Consider the following 24,309-nt stretch of genomic DNA (forward strand, 5'->3'; position numbering starts at 1 on the left):
AAGAACAATATTGGCTGTGAGAGGAGGGAGGACATGTTTTCCTCCTAATATTTACTCCTCTCTTATCTGAAGCAGTCATGACTTTCTGTGGAAGGAGAGGACATCCACAAAGCAGCTGGAACCTCCTCCTTCCTTTTGTCACACCCAGAATGTTCTCTGCAGAGCACTTCACATAGAGAAAGCTGGATTCTGACTTGGAGCGCTGCGGAAAGCACTGTGGGTCCATAGCCCTCCCAGAGTTCTGTGATCTGAGATCTCAAGAGCTTTGAACTGCTCCGTGCATGGCCAGAGGAGAAAGCCCCTTGTTGAGAAAAAGCCTTAGAACTAAATAAAATCAAAATAAATTACTTATTACTGCCTTAGAAAGCAGGACATTGAGAAATCAGCCCTAGAATTTGGTGCTTCTAAACTTGATGACACTGTCTGGTTCTTATAGCCTGACACATGGTCAACCGTCTGTGAATATTGAATTTTTACTGTTTTAAAAATTTGATTTGGAGTAAGGGTTGAGTTCTAAATGTGGATCATGGCTCACTCATCAACTAGCTTTGTCCCTGCTAAAATCTTCAAAATGAGCTTTGGATTTCTGACCCATCTCAGGCGCAGGAACTCTGTCTTCCTGATCAAGCTCACCATTTCCTGCTGTCTTATAGAGCATTGCTCCCAGGCCCATACTTCATGACTGAATGGTTGAAGACCATAGTGCAGCCCTATGCTCTTTTATTGCAAATTTACTTGTGGGTGACCTCAGAACACAGGGTTAGCTCTACTTTCTCTCTCCTTAGACTTGAATGTCAACTCAGTGAGCACAACCAGGAAAACAAAGGTGGACATGCTCCTAAGGCACCTGCCCTCTGCCCAGCTGTGCTTGAGACCCATTGGCCTTTGTAAATCTGGTGTGTGCTTTGGCTGCTACTGTGTGTGTTAATATCTTGTTGCTTTGCAAGCGATAATTTATCTGTCTCCACACAATTCTTCTACCTCCCTTTAAAAGCGGAGATTGGAGATTATGACCCAGGGAAACACCCTGAAGGCTACAGCTCCAAGTTCCAGTTTTTTCCGAAACATTCAGAGAAGCTGGAAAAGAAAATTGCTGAGATTCACAAGACAGAACTCAGGTGTGTGATGCTCCCTGCCCTTCCTGCCCCTGGGATGTAGCATTGTCAGTGATCTACTGACAACACAAGCCCAACTCTGTGGGCTCACTGTCCAAGAAGAGTGGTTTAGGCCAAGGCTTAAAAGCAAAAAAAAAAAAAAGTTGCTTTTGTGTTGCTGGGGAAATGGAGAGGGATTAGGCTCTGGGAGGTATTTGCTTCATTAAGATAAATGAAGTACAGAGAGAAGAATTAACAGTGGAAAAGTAAGGGAAAATCTTAAAAGAAGATAGGGCTAGGGGTGTGATCTAGTGGTAGCATGCCTGAGGCCCTGGGATCTATCTCATGTATTATGGAGAAAGAGAGGGAGAGAGAAAGAGAAGGTGTTGACTTGGGTTATTTTAAAAATAATAAATAAATAAAAAGTATGACTCTGATGTCAGTCTGTGGCAGTGACATGATAGGTAGCTTCTGGTCAGAAAATGGATCACCCAAGCTGGCCTCTGACTCACAGACATAGTGGGGTATCTGGGGGTCTGTGTTTTTAGCACTGCCTAATTCCACTACACGTCCTGCTTGAAGCCCCTGACCCCACACAGTGGGATGCAGGGGAGAAGTGGTTTCAAACATGGAGTTTTGTCTTGCTCAATGTCTCTTACTTTGCCCAGAATTATAAAATTCCATAAAGAAGCATTAATCCATCCTTTTACCCACATGAAATAGGATCTGTGACAAAGACTTACTTTAAAGAGCAAGAATAGGGTGTTTGGGCTCCACTCAATGTATCATGATAGAATAGATCACCCAAACTGATAACTATGAAAAGAATCAGTATATGCAATAGAATATCATAAAATAGCAAAATGTTATGTCACTGGGCTGGAGTTGTAGCTCAGTGATAGAGTGAGGCACTGGGTTCGATCCTCAGCACCACATAAAAAAATAAATAAAATAAAGGTATTCTGTCCATATACAACTAAAAATACATATATATATATATATATTTAAAAAATGTTATGTCACCGTTTTAGCACATTACATACTTTTAAAAAATCTTTAAAAATGTTTGTGTGTTCTGAGGAAGAACTGTACTGGGGAGAAGGGGGTGTTTCCTAATGATAATATTAAATGAAAATTAGTTCCTTTTTTTCCCACGCCCACACCACACCATACCTTCTCCACTCTAAGGTATTACCAAAGAATGTAACCCAAAGCCTCCTGAGCCTTTGTAAACAGTCCCTATTCCCATTGTGGGTTTCAAGCCAGGTTCCAGACTCCAGAGGAATAGAGACACCTATCAAGGTTATGATCTTGGGTGTTTCCACCTCTCCCTGTGCAGGGCCCCATGGTTCCTCGCATCACTGTGTTGGGGAAATAGTGACCCCTTGTGGTAAGGTCAGACAAAACAGACCTGTGTGAGGTCTCATTCATACATTAGGGATGTCCAGCAAGAGCTGCCCAGAGGGTCATAGAGGTCAGAGTAATAGAGGGGAGAGTACTCCACAAACCTTGTTCAAGGCAGGAGTTTCCCCTAAGAAAGATGTCAGCTTTGAGGGCCCTGGGATTTTGGCCAATCCAGGGTGAATGGAGCCCACACTGCCCACCACCCTGTACACAGGGAATGAGGATGCTTCTTGGAAGGCACAGTGATGCTCTGGCCACCTCTGGTGCCAAGCCCTTTGCCTGCCACAAAAGTATTTTCTCCTGTCTTGGGTTCACTGGCAGATAGATGTAACTTCACACTAATACCTTCACACTAATACCTACTGACACAGGTTCAGCCTCACCTTCATAGTGTAAAAATGTGTCTGCTCCCTTCAACTCTGATGTGAATTCATGAGGGCCCAGGCATGTGCTTTATTTCTGTCTATTTTCCAGCAAGTAGCACAGAGGCTGGCACATAAAGGTATTGAGCAACGCCTCTTCAGAGGGACTCTGGAGGGAGTCTAGCCTCTTTCTCACTTGGGTGGACATGTCTTCCTTTCCTGCCATGTTACTTGGCCAGTGATAAACTTAGAAATGAGCAACTTTCAGTCCTGCCCTCCAGGGGGTCAGAATCGCTGACATCATGCTGCCCACCCTTCCTCACACCAAAGCCCAGCCCACATCTACAGAAGCCCATCTGCTCTTCCAGGGCTCTACGCCCATGTGCGAGCCTGATGGTGATCATGCCCCTGGTTCTGTGGTGAGCTTATCTACACACCTGCAAAAGAGGCAGCTTGGAGGAGAGTGATGCAAAGGGCTCTTCAAAGATGGCTGGGATCCACTGCTGATTTCTTCCTTTTCCAGCTTATTTCCTTTTCATAGTACCACCCTATGGACAGGCAGAGCTGTTGTGGAGTGTGGGGAACACGGTGCTATCTCCTAGATTATAGAGAAACCTATATCCTACATCGAAGCTACAGATGTGCTTCCCCCCACACACACAATGTTCAAAATTGTGAAATACCACAAAGTTAGCACCTCTCTCATGTGCCTATAATCTCAGCACTTAGGAGCAGCTGCACTCATTAGATGCAGGGAGTACTCCCTAGTTTGCCACAGACTCCACCACTCCCTATTATTCACATTCATCCCAGTGATTCATTATGTAGCCTGTCTCACTCTGAAGTTACATCTATCTGCCAGTGAACCCAAGACAGGAAAAAATACTTCTGTGGCAGGCAAAGGGCTTGGCACCTAGACTTGAATCCCTGAAATTGGTCTAGAACCAAGGAGAGAGCATACTCTAGGAAAACTGGAGGTATGTAGCTCACCCAGAGCACTTCTTGTAGAGAGTTTTGTATCAGAGGAACCTCTGAGAACAGGAAGCCCTGAAATCATGTCATTTTCTTTATTCCAGTGGTCAAACACCAGCAACATCAGAACTGAACTTCTTAAGAAAAGCACAGACATTGGAGACTTATGGGGTGGATCCTCACCCATGTAAGGTAAGACTCCCCATGTGGGAGACCTCACTGATTGTGCCTCCTCTACAGGGTAACAGGAGCAAAGGACCATATGCTTAGGACCACATGCTTATCCCCGTCAATGTGTGCAGGAGTGGCTCTTCCAGTGACAGATGCCAGAGAAGATGTCTCAGGTTGAAAACTCCTCTGGATTCCATGCTGCATAATTCTGTGGTGCCACATAAATGTCAGAGCATCAGAAAAGAAGTCCATTTAAATAACAATCCAAAACTGGGCCCTATTTGGCCAGCAGTGGGTAATTTGGTGGAAATGAAGAGAAGAGGAATGTAGAAGGCCCCTCACAGGGAGTGATCAGAAGCACTCAGCAACTGCCCACCCTTCCCTGACCCGTAATCTAGTTTCTTTCCAAGAGTGGGTTTTATTGACTGTAGTGACAAACGTCACCAGAAGGAACTGCAGTGGAGTCACATTTAATTCCATTATGTGCCTGTAAGGGTGAGATGGGAACCAGCTGGGGAAGTTGCGCCCAGAGAAACCTCTGTAATTACTCACACGTATCTGGCATTTTGGAGATGATCACCAGCAGCCCCAGTCCCTGCTGAGAGCAGCAGAGACCCGTGGCCTCTTCCTGTCATCTCTCTCTGCCTCCCTCCACTGTATCCCCCTGTCCCTGGTGCTTTGAATTCTCACTCTCTGCCTCAGTTTCTCCACATTTCTGCCTGCCTTTCCAATACCAAAAAGGTTACAGCACTGCCCGTAAAACCAGCTGTGGCTAGGTGTGTTAGTGCCACCTGTAATTCCAGCCACTTGGGAGGCTGAAGCAAGAAGACCACAGATTTGAGGTCTGTCTCTGTGACTTAGCCAGACCCTGTCTCAAAATAAAAAATAAAAAGGGCTGGGGGTTGTAGCTCAGTGACAGAATGCTCCTGGGTTCAACCCCCAGTATCAAAAAAAACAGTTTTCCAACTTATCTGAAGGAGATAGTGTCAGCTAGAAGCTGAACAACATCAACCTTCCTGAGAGGTGAGAGGAAACTAAGTTTCAAGAGCAGCATGTTCCCTTCCTAGGCCATGATAACTGAGCATCAGACCGGGTAGCTTGAACAACACAAATGTATTGTCTTGGCTCTGGAGGCTAGAAGCCTGACATCAAGGTGCTGTCAGGGTCGACTCCTTCAGAGGGCCTCAGAGGATCTGTTCCCGGCCTCTTTCCTTGGCTTGTAGATGGCTGTCTTTTCCCTGTGTCTTCACACTGTCTGCCCTCTGTTCATAAATGTCCAAAATCTCCTGTCTTATAAGGATACCAGTTAAATTGGAATAGGGTCTACACTAATGACCTCAGTTGAACTTAATTAGCTCTGTCAAGATCCTGTCCTCAAATAAGGTTACATTCTAAGGTACTGGGGGTTAAGACTCCCACATATAAATCCGGAAGAAAGGAAGACACAATTCAGCACAAACTATGGGACACAGTGACATGGGGACAGAACAGTGTTTTCTTTGGCTCCCTAGTGAAATGATGGTGAATTATCCTTGCGTAGGATTTAATATGAATCTTAAAACATTCTGGCACTTTGAAACCCTGCTTGTCTTCCAGACCCCATAACTGCCTATCCACTAGTACAGTCAATTGCCATCTGGCCCCTGTGTTCTTGGGCCGATACTGTCAGAAAACATATCCATGTCGGTTTATACCGAAGAATTGATATACCGATACTTACAAATTAGCAATGCTTCCCAAATAATGTTTCCTGTGTAACAGAGGTAATTTAAACCTCTCTATCAACTGCTCAGACACTCTCAACAGATACCCCATGGGAGTGAGAGCTGGGGGGCGGGGGGCAGCTGGCCCAAGGCTCCAGTCCTTGTCTCCTACTTACTGAGGCTTTTGGAGACTTCTGATCCTCACTTTTCTTATCTGTGATTAAGTACACAGTAGATGTTCAATAACTGTGCTCCCTGAGCTGCTGAGTCACTCCAGGACCTGAAATGACATAGCTGCTTAAAGATAGATATGGCTAAGTAGAAGGTGTGGGGATCATGTCTGAATTTGAGCCCAACCTGCCTAATCCATTTGAGGCCACTCATGAAAGGGGTCCCTGAGCTGGGCTTACAGCACAGAGGTGGGCAGGCAGTGACCCCAAGCACAACACCTAACTAGAGGTGGGTGGGATTCTCCACTGTTGTCCATAGGGGTCTGGAAGTCATGTAGAATGGCAGCCAGACTGGTTACCAGCCCAAATCCACATGCACCCAACAAATATGGGTCTCCTGGCTCAGCCTTGACTTTGATAAGTTTGTCCAACATTGGGCATAGAGAGGCTGAAGAGGCTGCAGGGAGAAACCAGCATTCATACCCTTTGTGCAGCCCAATCCTATATATCCTATCATCTCACCTCCGCAGCATCAATTCCTGGAAAGGAGGAGGAAGGAGGAGGGACCAAGGGAGGGAGGAAAAGAGCAGAATGTGGCACGCCTTCCAACAGAGGCCCAGTGAACTCCTTTTGCATCATTTCTAATTTATTCCTCAGCCAGCTATGGGGAAAAGGGGCTGGATGTTATACTCCTGGTTTTACAATCAAGAAGGCTGATGTTCTGTTGACATCAAGGTTCACCAGGCCCTGAGTAGCAGAGGAAGAATTCACACTCTGGTCACGTACGTACCCTATGTAAAACAGAAAACACGCCCCACACACTTACTTTGGGGAGGTGGGGGTGGTCATCTCATTGGACTTCCCTGTTCCTGGGCCCTTTGCCTCTGCTTACCGGGGGCTATGTCAGGTCTGCAGGCAGACCCCACACACGGTCCCTTGGCTCCTCTCATTAGGCTCTAGCCATGGTTTCCTCAGCCCTCCTGAGCAAGGAGAGCAGTTTGGGAGCCTTTACTCTTACCAGTAAGTAGAGTCACTTTAGTGATGTGCTACCAAGTACTTCCCTTAATGTCGCTACAAGGAGAGCTGAAACAAGCTGGTGCACTTGGTATAATAAATACTGATGATTTCTATTAACAGAGAGGCAATTACTGGGCCCTGGGAATCTGGGGCATGCAGCCCTAAGGAGGACAGAAGAAGAGGAATCATTTTGATAATTAAATGAAATCAGAACAACGCTTCAGCTGGGCTCTGTTCTCCTGGACAGATTAAGAAGCTGCTGTTTGTCCTGTACACACTGGTGGTTTCCTTCTGCTCAGAGTGTCCTTGTCTGGTCCTGGGACCAGAAGGAGGAGCCATAAACCCTGTCTAGGACAGCCAGAGCATTCCATTAGCTAGCAGGTGTGCAATAAGACCCAAACTCCAAACTACAAGCCTGTCCCGAGCTTTCTGCCTCAACTTTCAGTTCCCCACTCCTGGCAGAAGCCCCCAGCTGCCCAAGCCCATTGTTGCACATGTTCCCTGCCCCTGATGCCTCTCCAGCCTTAACTACCTTCTTGTTCCATCCAAGCTGGCCCCAAGGTTAGTTGTTTTCCTTGAGTCTCCTGTAGCAGTTAGACTCATCACAGATACCCAGCCTCTGCCTGACCTTTTTATCATATATGTCTCAAAAGTGCCATTTATTGAAACTCTGCATGTGCTAGGTCCTTTCATACATTATCTCAACCTTTTTTCTTTTTTTAAACCAGGGATTGAACCCAGGGATGCTTAACTGCTAAGCCACATTCCCAGCCTGTTTTATTTTTATTTTGAAACAAGATCTCACTAAATTGCTGAGGCTGGCTTTGAACTTGCGATCCTCTTGCCTTAGCCTCCTGAGCCACTGGCATTATAACATCTTTACGACATCACTACCAAGAATATGTCCTTATTTAAGATAAGATGAGCCTTTGAAGGTATAGATAATAAGGAATAAGAGGGGGATAAGAAGTTCCCTTTGAGGGACTAACTAACATGCTTAAAGTTACTGGTTAGGACAATACTGAGACTCAAACCCAGAGTTATCTGGTCTCAATGCAGTGCTTTTGTTGTTACTGTTAATGGTCTTCCTTCTGCCGATATGGCATTTGTTTAGGCACCAAGCACGAGTCACCATCAATTCTGATAAGACACAGACCTATAAAGATTTCTAGAATCATGGGCTGGGGTTGTAGCTCAGTGGTAGAGGCTCTGGGTTCAGTTCTCAGTACCGTGTAAAAATAAACTTTAAAAAAAATGATATTGTGTCTATAACTAAAAAAAAATTTAAAAAGATTTCTGTAATCATTATAAAAAATTTTAATGTAATTTTACCAGTTTATATCTGCTCTGTATAGACCAGGAGAAAATTGATTACAGCAGGATCTAGATTAGATAACAAAAATAAAATTGTACTGTTTCTCTGACCTTAAAATAGGATCATTACTTTCATCATCCAGCCCCCTGTCCCCCTCTTTAAATAAGAAACGCTTCCTCCATCTTGACAAGTTGCTCCTGACTTCAGAGGATGTGAGGTGACTTTCCCTTCATGAGTGGGCCCCTCTTGGTTGCGCTGTGGACAGGGTGATAGATTTCACTTCTGAAATGATGAACTTGACTAAAGCCACTCAGATGGCAAGTTTCCACCAAGAATTCCATTTCTGAGCTGTCATAAAGTGCCATCAAGTCTCTTATAGGGTGCTACCACCTCCTCTTCCTTTCCATTCTAGTTTCTTGGAGCTAAGTTTAAGTATTTTGAAACTGTGATTTTTCATGACTGACTTAACGGTCCCCCAACCATTAGCTCTTTCAGAAATGATTTATTAGTGTCTGGAAGAGCATGTGGAGTCATCTTTCCTATTGTTTTTCAAGAATAAGAGGCTTCATCCAAGACTGACTAAAGAAGGGACAGGATAACCCCAGGGACCCTACAACCAAGAGTGCCATGGTCCTGACTCTTTCAGGAGACCCTCTTGGTTGGCTGTTGGCAGAAGGCTGCTTTGTATATAACTGCAGGTAGAACCTGTGGGTACTGGGCAGAGGAGGACCAATGTTCCTATTTCCAATATCCATCTGTGCTTTGATTTCAAAAATTCCTTTTCTGGTCATCTTGGTGACCCTTCATGGTGCTGAGTGGATGCAGGTCATGTTGGATAGTGTGTTCTACCCCAACTCGTGAATGATTAATGATGAGTACAACAAATTCATCCCTCTCCAGGAACACCACTGGCCACCTCCTAGCAGTGAGGCATTTGGGCCCTCATCCTAACATCAGAAGGTAGTGTTTCTATAGGTATTATCGTCCTCATTTTACAAATGAGGAAAACTGGGATTTGGAGAAGTTAAGCAAGCCACAGAGCAAATAATAAGCTGAAAAAAATAATAACAATAAGCCGAGCTTGAGTCCTACACCAAGACTGAAGCTCTTTCCACAAGAAAGAAAATTTGAAACTCTTTTTTTTTTTTAACCTCACAATAAGGTCTCTACCCTGGAGTCTCTAAGTTTTAGGACTTCCCTGAATCCTGCTTGCACAAGGAGTAGAAAGCCTGGCACCCACCTTCCATCTGAGGCAGGCTGCCTCCCAGGCATTCTCTTCGCAGAGGCCACTGTGCTCTGGTCCATATCTCTGCCAAGTCAGCCAGGATAGCCCTGGTGCCTCCTGGCAGGAACAGTGTCTGTGGGCGGTGTGTGATTCTCAGATATTAATAACCACCACCAAGCACTGATGACAGGAAGGAGAAAATCCAGCCCTGTGGCCTTGCAGTGTTTCATTCCAGTTTTGTTTGTTTTGTTTTGTTTTTTAACTTTTTTATTTAGTTGTAAATGGGTACAATATCTTATTTTATTTATTTATATGTGGTGCTGAGAATAGAACCCAGTGCCTCATGCATGCAAGACAAGCGCTCTACCACTGAACCACAATGGCAACCCCATCATTCCAGTTATTTTTAAAAACTTTTTGCTATGCCCATGAGTTAAACGACACCACGCTTATAGCCAAGTGCCTGGATCTTGACCCAAAGAAAAGGACAATGATAACAACACATTAATCAGAAATGTTTGTGAAATGTATAATTAGTTTATTCTCTGGGCCCAGAAGCTCAAACCTGCATGACTCCAAGAGGCAAACCTGTGTTTTCCTTGAGGCAAGGCTCATCAGACCCTGCAGAGGCCCCTATGTTCATAGGGCTGATCAGGCTGAAAATCTATGCCAGGGTAGCAAACTCTGCAGGCGAAGGATCAGGAGAGCCAACCCTCAGGCTCACCTGGCCTAGCAGCCACAGCTTCCACTCACAAGCCTCCTGCCAGGTGTATGGACTCCATAACATCACCTGAGCTGTGCCAGAAAATTCTTTTGGCATGTTTGGCCAGTTTCATTGCTTAGTTTTCTGGTCATCTCTGTCATCACCACACAGCCTGATAGTAGATTCTTACCTGAACTTTGTCACAAAAGAAGCCCCAAAACCTTTTTTTGGGGGGGTGAGGGGTGCCAGGGATTGAACTCGGGGCACTCAACCACTGAGCCACATCCCAGCCCTATTTTGTATTTTATTTAGAGACAGGGTCTCACTGAGTTGCTTAGCACCTCACTTTTACTGAGGCTGGCTTTGAACTCACGATCCTCCTGCCTCAGCCTCCTGAGCTGCTGGGATTACAGGATTGTGCCACTGTACTCAGCGCCCTGTAATCTTTCAGACAGCTCCTTCCTCGTGGAGCTCATTTTTCCACTTCACAGAACCATGATCAACACCTTCTGCTACATCTTCTTCCCACTTGCTCAGCAGAAACCCAAGCCTGATATTTACAAACTGAGGACCAGTGACCAGGAGAACCTGTCTATTGGTTCAGGCACCTCAGGGCTGGTGGTAACTGTTCTACTCAACCAATTACTGCTTATCTTCAGCTAAACTTTCCTGAGGGAGCCCAGTGTCATAGGACCATCATGTTGATGATAACTGCTTCTCTTTAATAACAGCTTTTTGATATATAATTCATATAAGATCTACCCTTTTAAGTGTGTAGTTTAGTGGCTTTTAGTTATTCATACTTAAGCAACCATCACCACTGTCTAATTTTAGAATATTTTCATGACCCCCATAACAAAGAAACCCCATACCCATCAGCCGGCACTGCTCTACTTCTTTCCCTAGCTCCTGGGAACCATTAATCTTCCTTTTGGTTCTATGGATTTGCCTATTCTGGACATTATATATAAATGGAATCATTCAACACTTGATCAATTCTTTCACTTGGCATGATGTTTGCAAGGTTCACCCATGTTGTAGCATGTATTAGTTTTTCATTCCTTTCTACTATTGAATAATATTCCATGTATGATACTATGCCACTTGGTTATTCACCTATCAATTGGTGGACATTTTCCACTGCAAAATGTATTGGACTGTTACTGCTGGTTGGATGATAATGAATAGTGTTACTGTTAACATCCAGGTACAGTTTCTGTGTGGACACGTTTTCATTTCTCTCAGGCACGTACCAAGAAGTAGAATTGTTGGATCTTATGGTAACTCTATGTTTAACAATTGTACACCCTTGCACAATCTCATCACCAATGCCGGGGGGTTCTCTTCATCACCAATGCCGGGGGGTTCTCTTTGTTAGTTCATAACATTCTAAGGTTGGTACCTCCAGATAAGGGCAACAGGCTCAGTAAGCTGGTGAGTGGCAAGGCTGGGACTCTAACCATAGTCTAGTGATTCCAGATGCCCTGCTTCTTGCCTCTGCAACCTTCTGTGAGGTAGTAACCTTTCCTCCCTATGAAGAACTATGTTTCTCACTCTTTCACCTCTATGCCTACATCACCCCAATGAGAAGTCTTTCTATGTTGCAGGATGTGTCAGGAAATGCTGCATTTCTGGCCTTCACTCCTTTTGGGTTTGTTGTTCTTCAAGGAAACAAGAGGGTCCACTTCATTAAATGGTGAGTATCTTCATTTCCAAAACAGGCTCATTATATCTCACTAACTGGGGAGGGGCTGTGGTTCCCATGTCCTTTGTCTGTGATTGGGTAATTATGGTTCGGAGCCCTCTCCAAAGCCTTGTGTTGAGAATGGTAACTGATGAAGGTAGTGGTCTCTTCCTAGGGATCCTATTCTTCCACAAGGTTGTCCCTGAGAGCCAACAGCCTCTCCAGAGAGAGAAAGACTAAGAAGATTTAATTTCTGGGGAGGCCTGGGGCTGGAGCCAATATTAGGAAAGCAAAATTCCCAAGAGAATTGAGTCCTTGGTGCCATCACCTGCTAAGGACCATTGCCAACCCTATTAAGGCTGCTTGAGAGCATCTCCATAGATGGCCCAACTCCCCTATCTACTCCACAACACAGACCATGACCCCTAGGGCAGATAAGTCATCCTGTTACTCTGCACAACACCCTCTCAGACCAACCTCCTTTGTGGGCAACTGGTCTGCAAGAGCTCAGATGCTGCTTGCTCTCACTCCTATTCCCCTTTAGGCCTTAAGTGTCTTCCACATCCAGGAGTCATGTCCACACTGTCTTCCTTCCCCTACTCTCCACTCCCACTTCTAGCAGGCAAGAGCCTCTGCCACAGCTGCGGCTTCTTAGAACTGCATTTCCTCCTGCCAGTTTTTGTTTTGTTTGGGCACTATTCTTTATGGCTGGGAAGACTCCAATTTGTTGATTGCCATTTGAATTATACTTGAGCCCCTTTGGATGGCTGGCCCCTGCAAACATTATCAGCCTCCCTAGGACATTTTGCATATTCTACTAAGTCCCTGTGATTTCTGTGCCTGCTTAGGTCTCAGCCTGCCATGTCTAAGCTGGCCAGTTCCTCCAATGGACTTGGATAAATGGCTTCCCTGGTCCAGCAGAACTCAGTAGCAAAGCCTGCTCCCTGTCTTCATCCCTTTACCTTCTCCAGAAGAGCATATGAAGGGTCTGAGTACAGAGCTGGTTTCCAATCAGCTTTTTTCTGGGGTGCTGTAGGTGTCTGCCCTCCTCTGCCCTCTTTAGAACACCAGTCATTTTTAAACCCAGATTATTCTTGTGAATAACAGCAACAGGATGATCTACAACAGTGCTAGAGAAACTGCTACTCAGACAAGCAGACATGCCTGCTACCTGGAGTTACCCAACATACCCGCTTCCTTGGCTTCCTCAAGTGGTCCTCATTGTGCTCTCTGGGTGTTGATGTGAGGATTTGAAATCTGTCCAACAAAATACTTTTCAGAAAAAGACAATGAGCAGGATCACACTTCTCCTAGTGTACATCATTTGCTGCCTGGATATATCTGGGATATTCAATGTTCCTTAGACAGTGACATTCTGACCAGGGTAGCTGTCTCATGAGGACCCTGTTAGAGGACACAATTAGCTAGGAACAAGTAAGAAGCACTCTTACAGATACTTATAGTCTCTAATTATCCCTTGCCCTCCAGAAGCCACACTGCTTCTCGATCTTTTTCTTCCTTTCATGTACCACTTCTTCAGGGAGTCTCTTCACCGTGTCTCAACTTTATTTTTTTCTTTTTTAAATATTTTTTTAGTTGTAGATGGTCACAATACCTTTATTTTATTTGTTTATTTTTATGTGGTATGGGGAATCGAACCCAGTGCCCCCATATGCTAGGCAAACACTCTACCACTGAGCCACAGCCCTGGCCCCTCAACTTTATAATACAGATATAAACCCAACCCCACCCTCAAAAGAAAACCCTTAATTTTCTATCTTGCTTGATAGAGCCTAAATAATCTGTGTACTTGCCTGTATATTAACCTTGGGATATGTAATGTAGTGTATGTGAGTATGTGAGATTGATGATTGACCGACTAAAAGGGAGAATGAAAGGGAATCAAACATGGAGGGAATGCTACGTGACTGGTCCTAGGTCAGAACTGCTGGTCAGAAGTTGTAGAATATCATCCTGACCCAATCATGATTTGCAGGACCATAAAGAATAAGTGATTTATCTGTCCCCTGAAGTATGTCCAGGTATAAATTCGGTACTTAGTGCTTACTATCCTTCTTCTACTTACTAGGATATTGAGGAGACCTCCCTAGAAATTACCAAGAGGAAGAAGCAAAGTGGAAGCAGATCTACACAATCAGACCTCCTTAGGGGGTCTCAAATGGGCGGAAAAATAGGCACTCCAGAGAGGGGTAGAGGGCCTGTGGCTCCTGAAGGTAGCTGTGCTGGGCAGATAGAAGTGAAGTGAGCAGCAACTGATGCCAAGGCCTAGTTCTCTGGCTCTCAGGGACATCCTCCTAAGGCCCCAGTAATTTTTTCACTTTGTAAATGTAACCAAGGCTGAAAGCAGTGTGTGGAGATGAGGTCTAGGCCGTGCCATGTACAGTAACCATGTCACTTCTTCTGATTTGTGTCTGTCCTGCGGGTGACGTACCCCAGTATCCTGTTTGCCTCTTTTACTGCAGCCATTCACTGGGCTGGTGGCTTCAAGGATTTTTCTACAATAACCCCTAAGCCCCTTTCCTGGTCAGTACGCTGCATGACTGTTCCATGTAATCTGTTCTCTCTCTTTGGTATGTTGCCCCGCCCCCTCCCTGAGATTGTTTGACATTTGTCTGCATTAAACTGCATTTTCCATCCAGTGGCACAGTCACCTGAAAGACTCAACTCCCTCAGAACCTGGTTGCATTGTATTTCATTATTTGCTGTATCTTGAACTTTGGCCTCATCAGCTACCTGTGGCATCTTACATTTGACAGTCCCATCCAGATAATGCACCTGTGTTATGAACCAAATCCTGAAATGACCCGGACACTCTACCTAGACTCACTTTCCATGCAAATGTTTCCCTTTTACAGCCACTGTTGATGAGCCCGAAATCCTCCTATCACCCTATTACTATAGTGTGATTGACCAGAAAACTGTGGATTGAACTGTTCCAACAACTGTTCTCTAAGGCCACTGCGCTGCTGTCTTGTTTCAGTTCTAATTTTGGCTAAAATTGTGTCTGTGCCTGGAGCCCCTTCCAGTTGGGGTGGGCTGTGCATCTACAAGACTTAGCTGTGAACCAGCAGCCCACATCAAGGTGACAGGTGCTCTTTTTGTGCTTCTAGGAATGAGGTGACCAAGCTGAAATTTGAAGGAAAGACTTTCTATTTATATGTAAGTCAGAAAGAGGTGAGTGCTGGCTTCCTTCTCTTCAGGGAGGGCTGGGGCACTGCGATGGCTCCTGAAGTCTAGGGCCAAGTCTATGGGGTCCAAGTAGAGCTGAGCCACTCACATGCTCATCCAACATCAAGTCAAGACCTGGAGGTGAGGTATGAAGGGTAGTAAGCTTCTGGAGCACATACTTTCTCAGGTATGCTGATGACACCCAGAGTTTTCACCCAAGGGATCCCTTCCTCCAGGAAATGTAGTCAAAGTGAGATTCTTTTTCCATATACGGAAATTCCAGATGCAAATGCCACTTCTCACTAATGGCTCTCCTGGATCAACTTGTGACAGCTGAGACTTATACTGATTGGACTTGCCAGGTGTTAGGTGATGCACTGAACTTGAGGTCTGCCCCAGTGGGTCCTCTGGATCTTCTCTTCCAGCTAGCCAGCTGCTGGGGGCTTCCAGCAGCACAAGGGTTAGTTTCCCGGCTACTTCACCCTTCATTTCTTCATCCACACTCAGTCATTCCTATGTGAAATTTTTTTGCAGGAAAAGAAAATTATTCTCACTTATTTTGCTCCAACTCCAGAAGCCTGCAAGCACCTCTGGAAATGTGGAATTGAGAACCAAGCCTTCTACAAGTGAGTAGACACATGATGGGGACCATCTTTATCAGAGGCAAAGTCACAAAGGTTGCTTTTTAAGAAAAAAATGGGCATGTGAACCTTGAGAAATCTTGAGACAGGAGACTTGGAGACATGAGATGACAAGGCTGGCTTCCTAGTAAAACTCAGACCCCTTTCTGGGTCTTTGTGCGCCCCCTCCCCCAGGTACACAGCCAAAGACAGGGAATGTTTCTGCTAAGTAGCCCAAGGGTCTGCCTAGAGGTGTCTGTCTTTGGACAGCCTCCAGGATGGAGTAATGACCTTTTGGGGTAGACAAAGGGTGTTTAATTTGAATCATGCTTTCCTTGTTGAATCATTCAGAGCCCTGGAAGGCCTGGAGCACAACAGTTTGATAAAAGATCAGGTACAACCCAAAGCATACCCGAGCCCCACTCTTTGGAGAAATTCTGAGGTCTGTCTCTTGGTGGGTTGCCCAGTGCTGAGCTGGGATCGATGCCAGCCCCTCCTGTAGTGTTACTACCAAAGGTATAGCCAACAACAGACCAAGTACCCAGGAGCCTAGGGTGGGGTCGCTGGAGGGGCAAGGGCTTAACCACTATTGGGAAGCCAGGTTTAGGCCAAAGGTGAATTGTGCTCACTAAATAATTTTGTAAAGTATGAGTTATTTGTGTTCACTTTTCTTTGATAAAGTAAGTGGCAGGAGCTGGGCATGTCAGCACACAGCTGAGAGGCTAAGCAGGAGGATGTGAACTTGTGAGTTCAAGGCCAGCATGAGCAACTTAGTGAGACTCTGTCTCAAAATTTTAAAATTTTATTTTATTTATTTTTTAGTTTTAGATGGACTCAATACCTTTATTTTGTTTATTTGTTTTTATGTGGTGCTGAGAATCGAACCCAGTGCCTCACATGTGCGCTAGGTGAGCGCTCTGCCGCTGAGCCACAACCCCAGTCCCTCAAAATTAAAAAATTTTTAAAAGTGCTAGGAAATATAGCTTAGTGGTAGTGTACTCTTGGGTTCAGTTCCCAGTACTGAAAAAAAAGTGTCGAGCTGGTGATGTAGCTCACTAGTAGAATGCTTACCTGGGACGTATAAGGCCCTGTGTTCAATTCCAAGCAAACATAATTAAAAAAAAAAAATTTAAGATGATTTTTTTAAATTTTTATAAGATTATAAAAGCATTAGGGAGCCACAGGCAGTGGCATATGCCTGTGATCCTAGCTACATGGGAAGATTGCAAGTTTAAAGCCAGGTTGGCCAACTTAGTGAAACCCTATCTCAAAATAAAAAAATAAAACGGTCTGGGGATGTAGCTCAGTGATAGAGCACCCCGGAGTTTCTTCCTGTGCCAGAAAGAAAGAGAGAAATAAAGAAAGAAATTTGTGCTTTAATAAGATGTGTCTTGATTAGGACAAGGCAAGACAGTTGGTATATTCTACCTGGGGTCAGCCTTGCTATCATCAAATGCCCCTAAAGGATCCTGGAGAGACCCGACTTGCCGGGGGCTGACTGGGCACCATCCCCCTCCCCAGTGAGCAGACTCTGTTACCTGCTGCTGTTCTGGGGCCACAGCTCCAGAGGCTGCTTGTTTCTTGGGCAGGCTTTCTGAACTGTTAAATAATACTGTACATTTGATACCAACACCAGGATGAACTGAATAGGCAGTCTGAATTCTAACCTGAGGGGATGTCTTTCATCTCATGAAGAGGACACTCAGGAGAGACTTTAGCATGGCCAAATTCTTCTGCTCAGTCCCTGCTTTCCATGGAAAGCCAAGCAAACATTTTTTCTTTTGCCACCACCTTCCCTTTGCCTTTGACAGAGCTCAGCTTTGGTCAGTTACATGAACCTGGAAAGAAGCAACTTGAGAAGCAAACTCTTGTTTGTGGGACTGAGAAGCAACACAGGAAGGATGGGGTTCCCTGAGTCTCCCCAACAAAGAGAGGAAAGCCAGAGATGGCTCTGCACTGAGCTTTCATTGCCCTGGGGATGATACATTTGGAAGCATTCTCTCTCTCTCTCTCTCTCTCTCTCTCTCTCTCTCTCTCTCTCTCTCTCTCTCTCTCTCTCTCTCTCTCTCCTAAATGGTCTAACACAAACAGAAGGAATCTCTTTGTCTCTTGTTTTCTCCAGCACCTGTTCTTAAAGCTTTGTTTTCCACCGCCCATAACAGAAGTTTGCTTCTAAACCAGTAACCAAATTCAGTTTCTGAGTTTTTCCTCTGCACCCACACTAGAAACTGAGGTCATTTTTCAGTTTTCCATTGCCTCCTTAATGTCCTAATTGTTAAAAGCTTCCAGCCTGGGTCAGATACCAGTTACATCAAGTCTTTGGTAGCAACCAATCATTTCAGCCCATTTTCAGCATCTCTTACACACAGGTCCCCATCTTGCCTATGGCCTAGTGCCTTGAAGATAGCTGGGGTAGACTCAAGAACATGTTGAGGCAGGAGGGCAAGTAGGCTGAATCCTCACAGAGCTCTGAGATGGGGTGGTGGGGGTGGTGTCTTCCAGGAACTGTTCATGGATTGTGGAGACAGTTCCTTAAATACTCAATGCCCATCATGGCAGAGACGTCAGAGCCAGATGGACTCCCAGCTGGATTAGTACTATAGGCACCCTGGGAAGCTTTTACGGCAGTCAGGTCTTGGAGACCCCCCGGGCAGTTCTGTCCAGGCCTCGATTTCTAAGGGTGAGAGAACTAATGGGATCAGCAAAGCCACCAGGAGGATGTTTTCCAGTGCCCATGGCCTTCTCAGAGCTCCACATTAGCTCTCTGTAGTTTCAAAAGTGATGTCAAATAGGTAATCTGGGGAAAACAGGATGGCTCCAAATTCAAATAAATGATAGAATTTTTATTGAAATTATGCTGGTTTCCTCACCACAGGACGTCTCTGAATTTTTATTATGAGAATGCATGTTAGGACTCCCCAGCAGGAAAATGGAACAGAAAGGGCAGCCCCTACCCTCTTTTCCACCCACAATTACCCAGAGAAGGACACAAAGCATCAGATACTAGAGCTATAAGGGACTTCTGAGGTCAAATAGTCCCAATTCCATCATTTCATAGAGAAGAAGGCTGAGGCTGGGTGTGGTGGTGCAAGTAATTCCAGCAGAAAGCTGAGGCAGGAGGATTATAAGTTCAAAGATTGTCTGGGAAATTTAGCAAGACCCTGTCTCAAAAATGAAATTTAAGAAGGGTTGGATATGTAGTTCAGTAGGAGGGTGCTTTCCTAACATGCATGGTTCAATCCCCAGTACTGCAAAATATAAAAAAATAAAAAGACTGGTCTGAGGTCACACTGCCAATAAAGGCATGGCTGAGATTAGAAGGATGGCATTCTTCTTTTCACCAGACCATTATCCTTAACATTTGTTTCCTGGGTTCCCTTGGTCAATTCTATAAACCTTCTCAGGGGCCTTCACTCTCCTGACATTAAAATAGGCTTCCATGTGACTGTCAGGCCCTGAGACAGAAGGGCACCTGGCTGTGAGCACAGCCTCCAGTCCTGAGACAAGTGTGGGCTACCCAGGGCTTTTTCTTGAATCAAGTTTCCTCACATGGCCTTTGGAAGGAGCTGGGAATGTGCAGCCTTGGCCTGTACGAGGCAGGTTTAGGCCATTGGTCACACTGGACTTTGCCTTGCTACAGGCTGGAGAAATCAAGCCAAGTCCGCACAGTGTCCAGCAGCAATTTATTCTTTAAAGGGAGCCGGTTCAGATACAGGTAAATAGTGACAGTAAGTAACCATTATGAATCTATTTTCAGACCCTTCTCTGGCGGATAGTCACTCAGTGGGCCTTATCCTTGAGAACAAAGAAAGTGAGGAACTCTCAGCACAGCCTGAGGTTTCCATCCAATTCTCCTGACTTCTAACCCTTTTACTATTTCTTTCCTTCCCTGCAGCTGTTTGTCTGTAGGGTTTTAAATGTGTCTCTTCTTCAACTTACAACAGCATCCCAATAAGAACTGAAACAGTGATTCCTAATGTCTCACTGTCTATACAGAGTTTTTTTGTTTAATGTTACTGGAAATGCTGGGCAATGAGAAATCATTCCTCAATGATAATGGAAGACCTCAGAGAGCCCAGAGATGGAGAAAACTCTCTTAAGATAGGATGTCACGACACTTTAGAACTCCATCCTGGCAAGCAAGCCTTTCTCAGTGACCAAAGGATTGGGGAAAGGGTAGGCCAAAGAGGCCATTTTCTTATTCAGCCAAAGTACATGAGATCTTAGAGTAACAGTCCTAGAACACAATCTCACTTCTTTCTGTTTGTTTTTATTATACTACTTACAGTGGCCGAGTTGCAAAGGAAGTAATGGAATCGAGTGCCAAGATCAAACGAGAGCCACCGGAAATACACAGGTAGGTTGCCAGGAGCTCCCCGAAACCATTCCAACTCAGATCCCAGAATCTCAAAAGACCTAGTAGTTTGCGTTGAGTGAAGCTCCTGGTCACAATGGCCACCAAAAGAGGAGGAGAGTAGGGCAGAAGGGTGAAGAAATTTGTCCCAGCTGGAGGAATGAGAAGTCTTTAACCCATGATAAAAAACAAGAGCGGGCCAGGCTACTTGCGAATAATATGCAGACCTAGGTGCTACCTCCCTGTGATTCTCTTCTCTTCTCCCAAATCTTGATATTGATCACAGACCAAGGAGGATATGACAAAGCAGCAATATTTCATTGGTTCTGGAATCCGTCCATTACAGGAAGCCAGAGATAGCCTCACAGCCCTGCCACTCTGGGTCTAAAATAGTTTCAGGATACATGCCTCATGTATATCCATAATTCATGCATTTCCAGTAGCCTATCTCCTAGAAATGGGTAAGACCCAGAAAGAATGTGATTAGCCTAGAACACTAGGATCTGGGGCCAGCCTTTGCCTCTGGGAATGGGAACACTGCTGCCTGCCCCTCCACATACAGCCCCCATGCAGCAGCCTCTGGGGGAAGTCAGGGGAGGCTACCAGTGTTGGTCTTCAGGTACATTCTCAGGAATACTGCTCAACCTGGGGCTCTATTCCCTGACAGTCCAGTCCAGGACCACTCCTGCCCCATTAAAGAAAGGTTTAGGTGAGTCTGGGGTATAAGGAGGTGGTAGAGTTTGAAGCAGAGCCTCTTATTGGGATCCAAGGGCCAAGAGCAAAGAGAAGGTACTAAAGATTTTTTTTTTTAAAGGATCTAGGGGCTCCGGATGTGGCTCAGTGCTTACCTGCCATGTGTGAGGCCCTGGGTTTGATTCCCAGCATTACATAAAAAAATAAAATAAAATAAAAAGAACCCAAACCTAATACAAGCAAACATTCTAGTAGCTCACACCTACATCTGTCTGTTCACTGAGTGAAAAGGTTTCTCTTTTCCTTTTACCTCAGAGCAGGGATGGTTCCCAGCCGGAGCTGTCCTTCTATAACCCATGGCCCACGGCTGAGCAGTGTCCCCAGGACCCGCAGAAGAGCTGTTCACATCTCCATCATGGAAGGTGAGCCTCAGCTCCTGGAGATGATATTGAGTCCCTCCGTGTTGTGACTTGGCCAAGTTCAGGGCCCTTGAAAAAGAAGCTAATTTGCATTTGAGACAACAGTAGGTTTTGTGGAAGAAAGAGCCCAGCAGCAGGTTATAAGTTGTTACCCAGAGAATGGGAACACCTGCTGGATACAGGATAAGGGGGTGTCTTACCAGGCCTGTGTACTATGATCCAGGATGGGGTGTAGATCTGAGTGGATGGGGTTAACCCTTTGGGAGATTTGTATGTGGAGTTTGCCAGGTGCCATGCAGTTCTGAGAATGGCTCTGTCAAGAGGCCTTCCCTTCATTTCCTAGATCTGACCAGTCTCCACAGCTTGTATGATTAGGATTAATGAGACAGTTAACCAAGAAATAAAAACTTGGTTCTTCCAATAGCTGTCACCACCTTATCTTTCAGTTACAGAAATCTGTGCTATTGCTATGTGAACTTACTGCTGTCTCAGGAAGTCAGTATGCTCTACCTCTCTCCTCCCTCCCTTTGGGGGAGGTGGGAAGAGAAATTCTGTGTATCTGCTGAACTAGGCACCCTGGTATCTGAGGCCAACCTCTGTTCTGTTCTCTAGGTAGTCAGTTCAGTTAGGAGATGTCCTCAGAATATTGCCCTCTATCTGTTGCCATGGACCTGGCTCATTATTCACAGGCTGGATGTAAAATTTGACTATCATTCTCAAAGATGATGTTTTATAAGGCCCCAGAGGATGGCAAACAGCAAGACTGCTTCAAACCTCTCTGTCCTGGAATTATGGAGTAGAAGTTGGAGAGGGAAGGCCCTATGCCCTTTCTGTGGGAGTGTTGCTTGTTACTGAAATGAAAAACTGCTCAGGTTAGGGAAAGTGTTGCTCTGCTAGTCCCCTGGGAGGATCTCTGGTTCGTATTTAGTTTTTTAGGATGTGTCATAAGATCACTTAAGTATGAATCACCTGCCTGTGGTATGTAACTCCATCCCAGAAGCTGAGAAACCTGACTAGATGACCACCATCAAGTTAATTATTTGTATATTAATTACAATTATCTTAGTTGTGCTATTTATAAAACAGGGACATTTTCCTTGCCTGTCCCTTGGGTGGCAAGGGAATTGATATATGCAAAGTACTTTTAAGAGTACTGTAAAGCACTTCCTAAGGCAGGCAGGCAGCAAGCACAGTGCCAAGCCCTAAGCAGGAATCAACATGGAGGTTTGAACAGAAGCTCAGCGATGCATTTTCTGGGGCAAGTGGCTTCTTAGCCTGTCACCCACACTGTGGAATGGAGCAGGGTGTGGGAGAGTGCCTTGTGAACTGCCAAGTGTGTTGTGGAGTTATGGAGATGTGACCATCATCAACATAGCCTCCTATGTCTCCCCACCCCCTCCATCTTAGGCTGAGCTAGAAAATGGAGCATAGCTCTTGCTGTCCCTCTTCTCAGAAGTATATACCTCAGGGAAGTGAATTTCTTCTCCTTTGAAACAGATCCTATTTTCTCCTATTGCAGCCATAGGTTCCTTCTCCAATTTCTTCACCCTGCTTGCAAAATGCCAGGGGAGGTGCAGTTGGGAGGACTTGCTAAGGAGGACAAACTCCAAAGGGCCAGGGTACTTCCTCAAAATTGCTCCTCATAGAACTTCTCAGTTGGCAGATTATGGCTCAGCAGCCTCCCACATGGTACTCACCAAACCAACCTGCTCCTCACACTCCATACCCAAGGGTACCAGCAGCCAAGCACAGCCTATATTCCTAGGCATGCACCTCATAGGACTCATTGGCTCAGGTTGGGTAGGTAGGAACTGCTATGTAGGAATGACCCTCACCAGCCTAAGGGGGAGACAAGGTAGAAGAAGGTGGACATCTCATCTGGATGTGGAAAAAATATGACTTTAGCAGTTAAATGACTATCAGTGCAGGACTACCAAGCCTGTGGAAATAAAAAATATTTCCACCCAGCCAGGGCAGGGAGAAGCCTTGAGGGATGTAATGAGCGCCTTGGAAGAAGGGCACAATCAACCAAAACCCCAGGGAACTTACTCTTGGACATGTGAAACTGGTTCATGAGCCATCCGACACTTTTAGAGTCCATAGAGCACATAAATTAGTACCTCAGAAATCATTTGACTTTTCCAGAGGAGGAGCTTTACTTGCTATCTCCAAAAGCCATGGAAGAAAATTACAAAAACATGATAAGGTTTACTTTAAACTAATTCTATGTTAATCTCAATAAAGAGGGGCCCTTTAAAAAGAAAAAACAGTCCTTTTATCAACACAGGACTGACACTGAGATGAGGCTCAAGTATGCTGATTCCCTTCATCCATTGTGCCCTTTGGGGCACCACTCAGCAGGAAGCAAACAGAAGATGGGACACATTCCTTTACCAGCCCCAGAGTCACCTCCCCACACTTCAGAGCCATCAAGCCCAAAGCTAGTGCATGACTTCATTGCACTCAAGTAGCCTGGATAAACCTAATGTCTTTTTGTCTGTACATCCTAGATTTCCTGGCAAAATCTTGATTCCCCTACCCTCTGGGATTGGTCCTTGCCCTCTGCTGTCCCTCGTCCTCTGAGAGGTTGGCCCTTAAATGGGCCTCAGGCAAAGAACTACAGGCTGGGAAGCATTACTTTTTATGGCTCTAAGTGCTGCTGAGTACTAAATCCAGTCCCCTGATAACGTTGGCCTCTCCAAGCTGCTCCTTCCTTGCAGTTCAGCCTGATGAAGCTCAGGGAACAGACCTTCTCTCTCCACACAGGACACACACTGCTAAGGGGCTGCTGTGGCATGGGATCAGTGAAAATCCTTTGTCCCTAGTTGGCTTTCCGTCCTTTTCCTCTCTGTATCTCCCCTGCCTGGCTGGTTTCCCTGAAGAGATCAACTGGTTTCCACTAAAGAAGTATCCACCTTCCTGGGCCACCATGGGGAAGAGTCTGATTAAGATTCACACCAGAGTCAGCGTTCAGCTCCGGTTGACTAATCACTGCCTTCGGCCCTTAAGCGTGCGCATCCTGAGAATGGGGCCCCGGCTCCAGGGTAGGGTCCTGACAACTGTGACCCCCAGCTCATTGAGAGCCACTTCTGGGCAGGGGAGTCAGCTGAAGCAACTCCAAGGTAAAAGACGCACTCCTGTTTTGCTGTGCCACCCTTATCCTAGATCCTTCCCACAGCACCCACCCCATCCACCCCAGACTAATAAGTTTGAT

At 45.4% G+C, this 24,309-nt stretch overlaps 1 protein-coding gene across 2 annotated transcripts in view; it reads left to right on the top strand.

The window, feature by feature from the left end:
* FRMD5 (FERM domain containing 5) overlaps positions 1-24,309 on the top strand; it is a 334,173-nt gene that overhangs the window by 306,564 nt on the left and 3,300 nt on the right. For both annotated transcript variants that reach the window (XM_081288807.1, XM_081288806.1), the window contains exons 6-13: positions 995-1,118; positions 3,937-4,024; positions 11,744-11,832; positions 14,952-15,015; positions 15,544-15,635; positions 19,270-19,344; positions 19,918-19,986; positions 20,992-21,098. In XM_081288807.1, the coding sequence (XP_081144933.1) occupies positions 995-1,118; positions 3,937-4,024; positions 11,744-11,832; positions 14,952-15,015; positions 15,544-15,635; positions 19,270-19,344; positions 19,918-19,986; positions 20,992-21,098 (708 nt within the window). The remainder of the gene's footprint in view (positions 1-994; positions 1,119-3,936; positions 4,025-11,743; positions 11,833-14,951; positions 15,016-15,543; positions 15,636-19,269; positions 19,345-19,917; positions 19,987-20,991; positions 21,099-24,309) is intronic.

Source organism: Spermophilus citellus (assembly GCF_964194105.1).
Source record: "Spermophilus citellus genome assembly, chromosome: 4".
Taxonomy (NCBI): domain Eukaryota; kingdom Metazoa; phylum Chordata; class Mammalia; order Rodentia; family Sciuridae; genus Spermophilus; species Spermophilus citellus.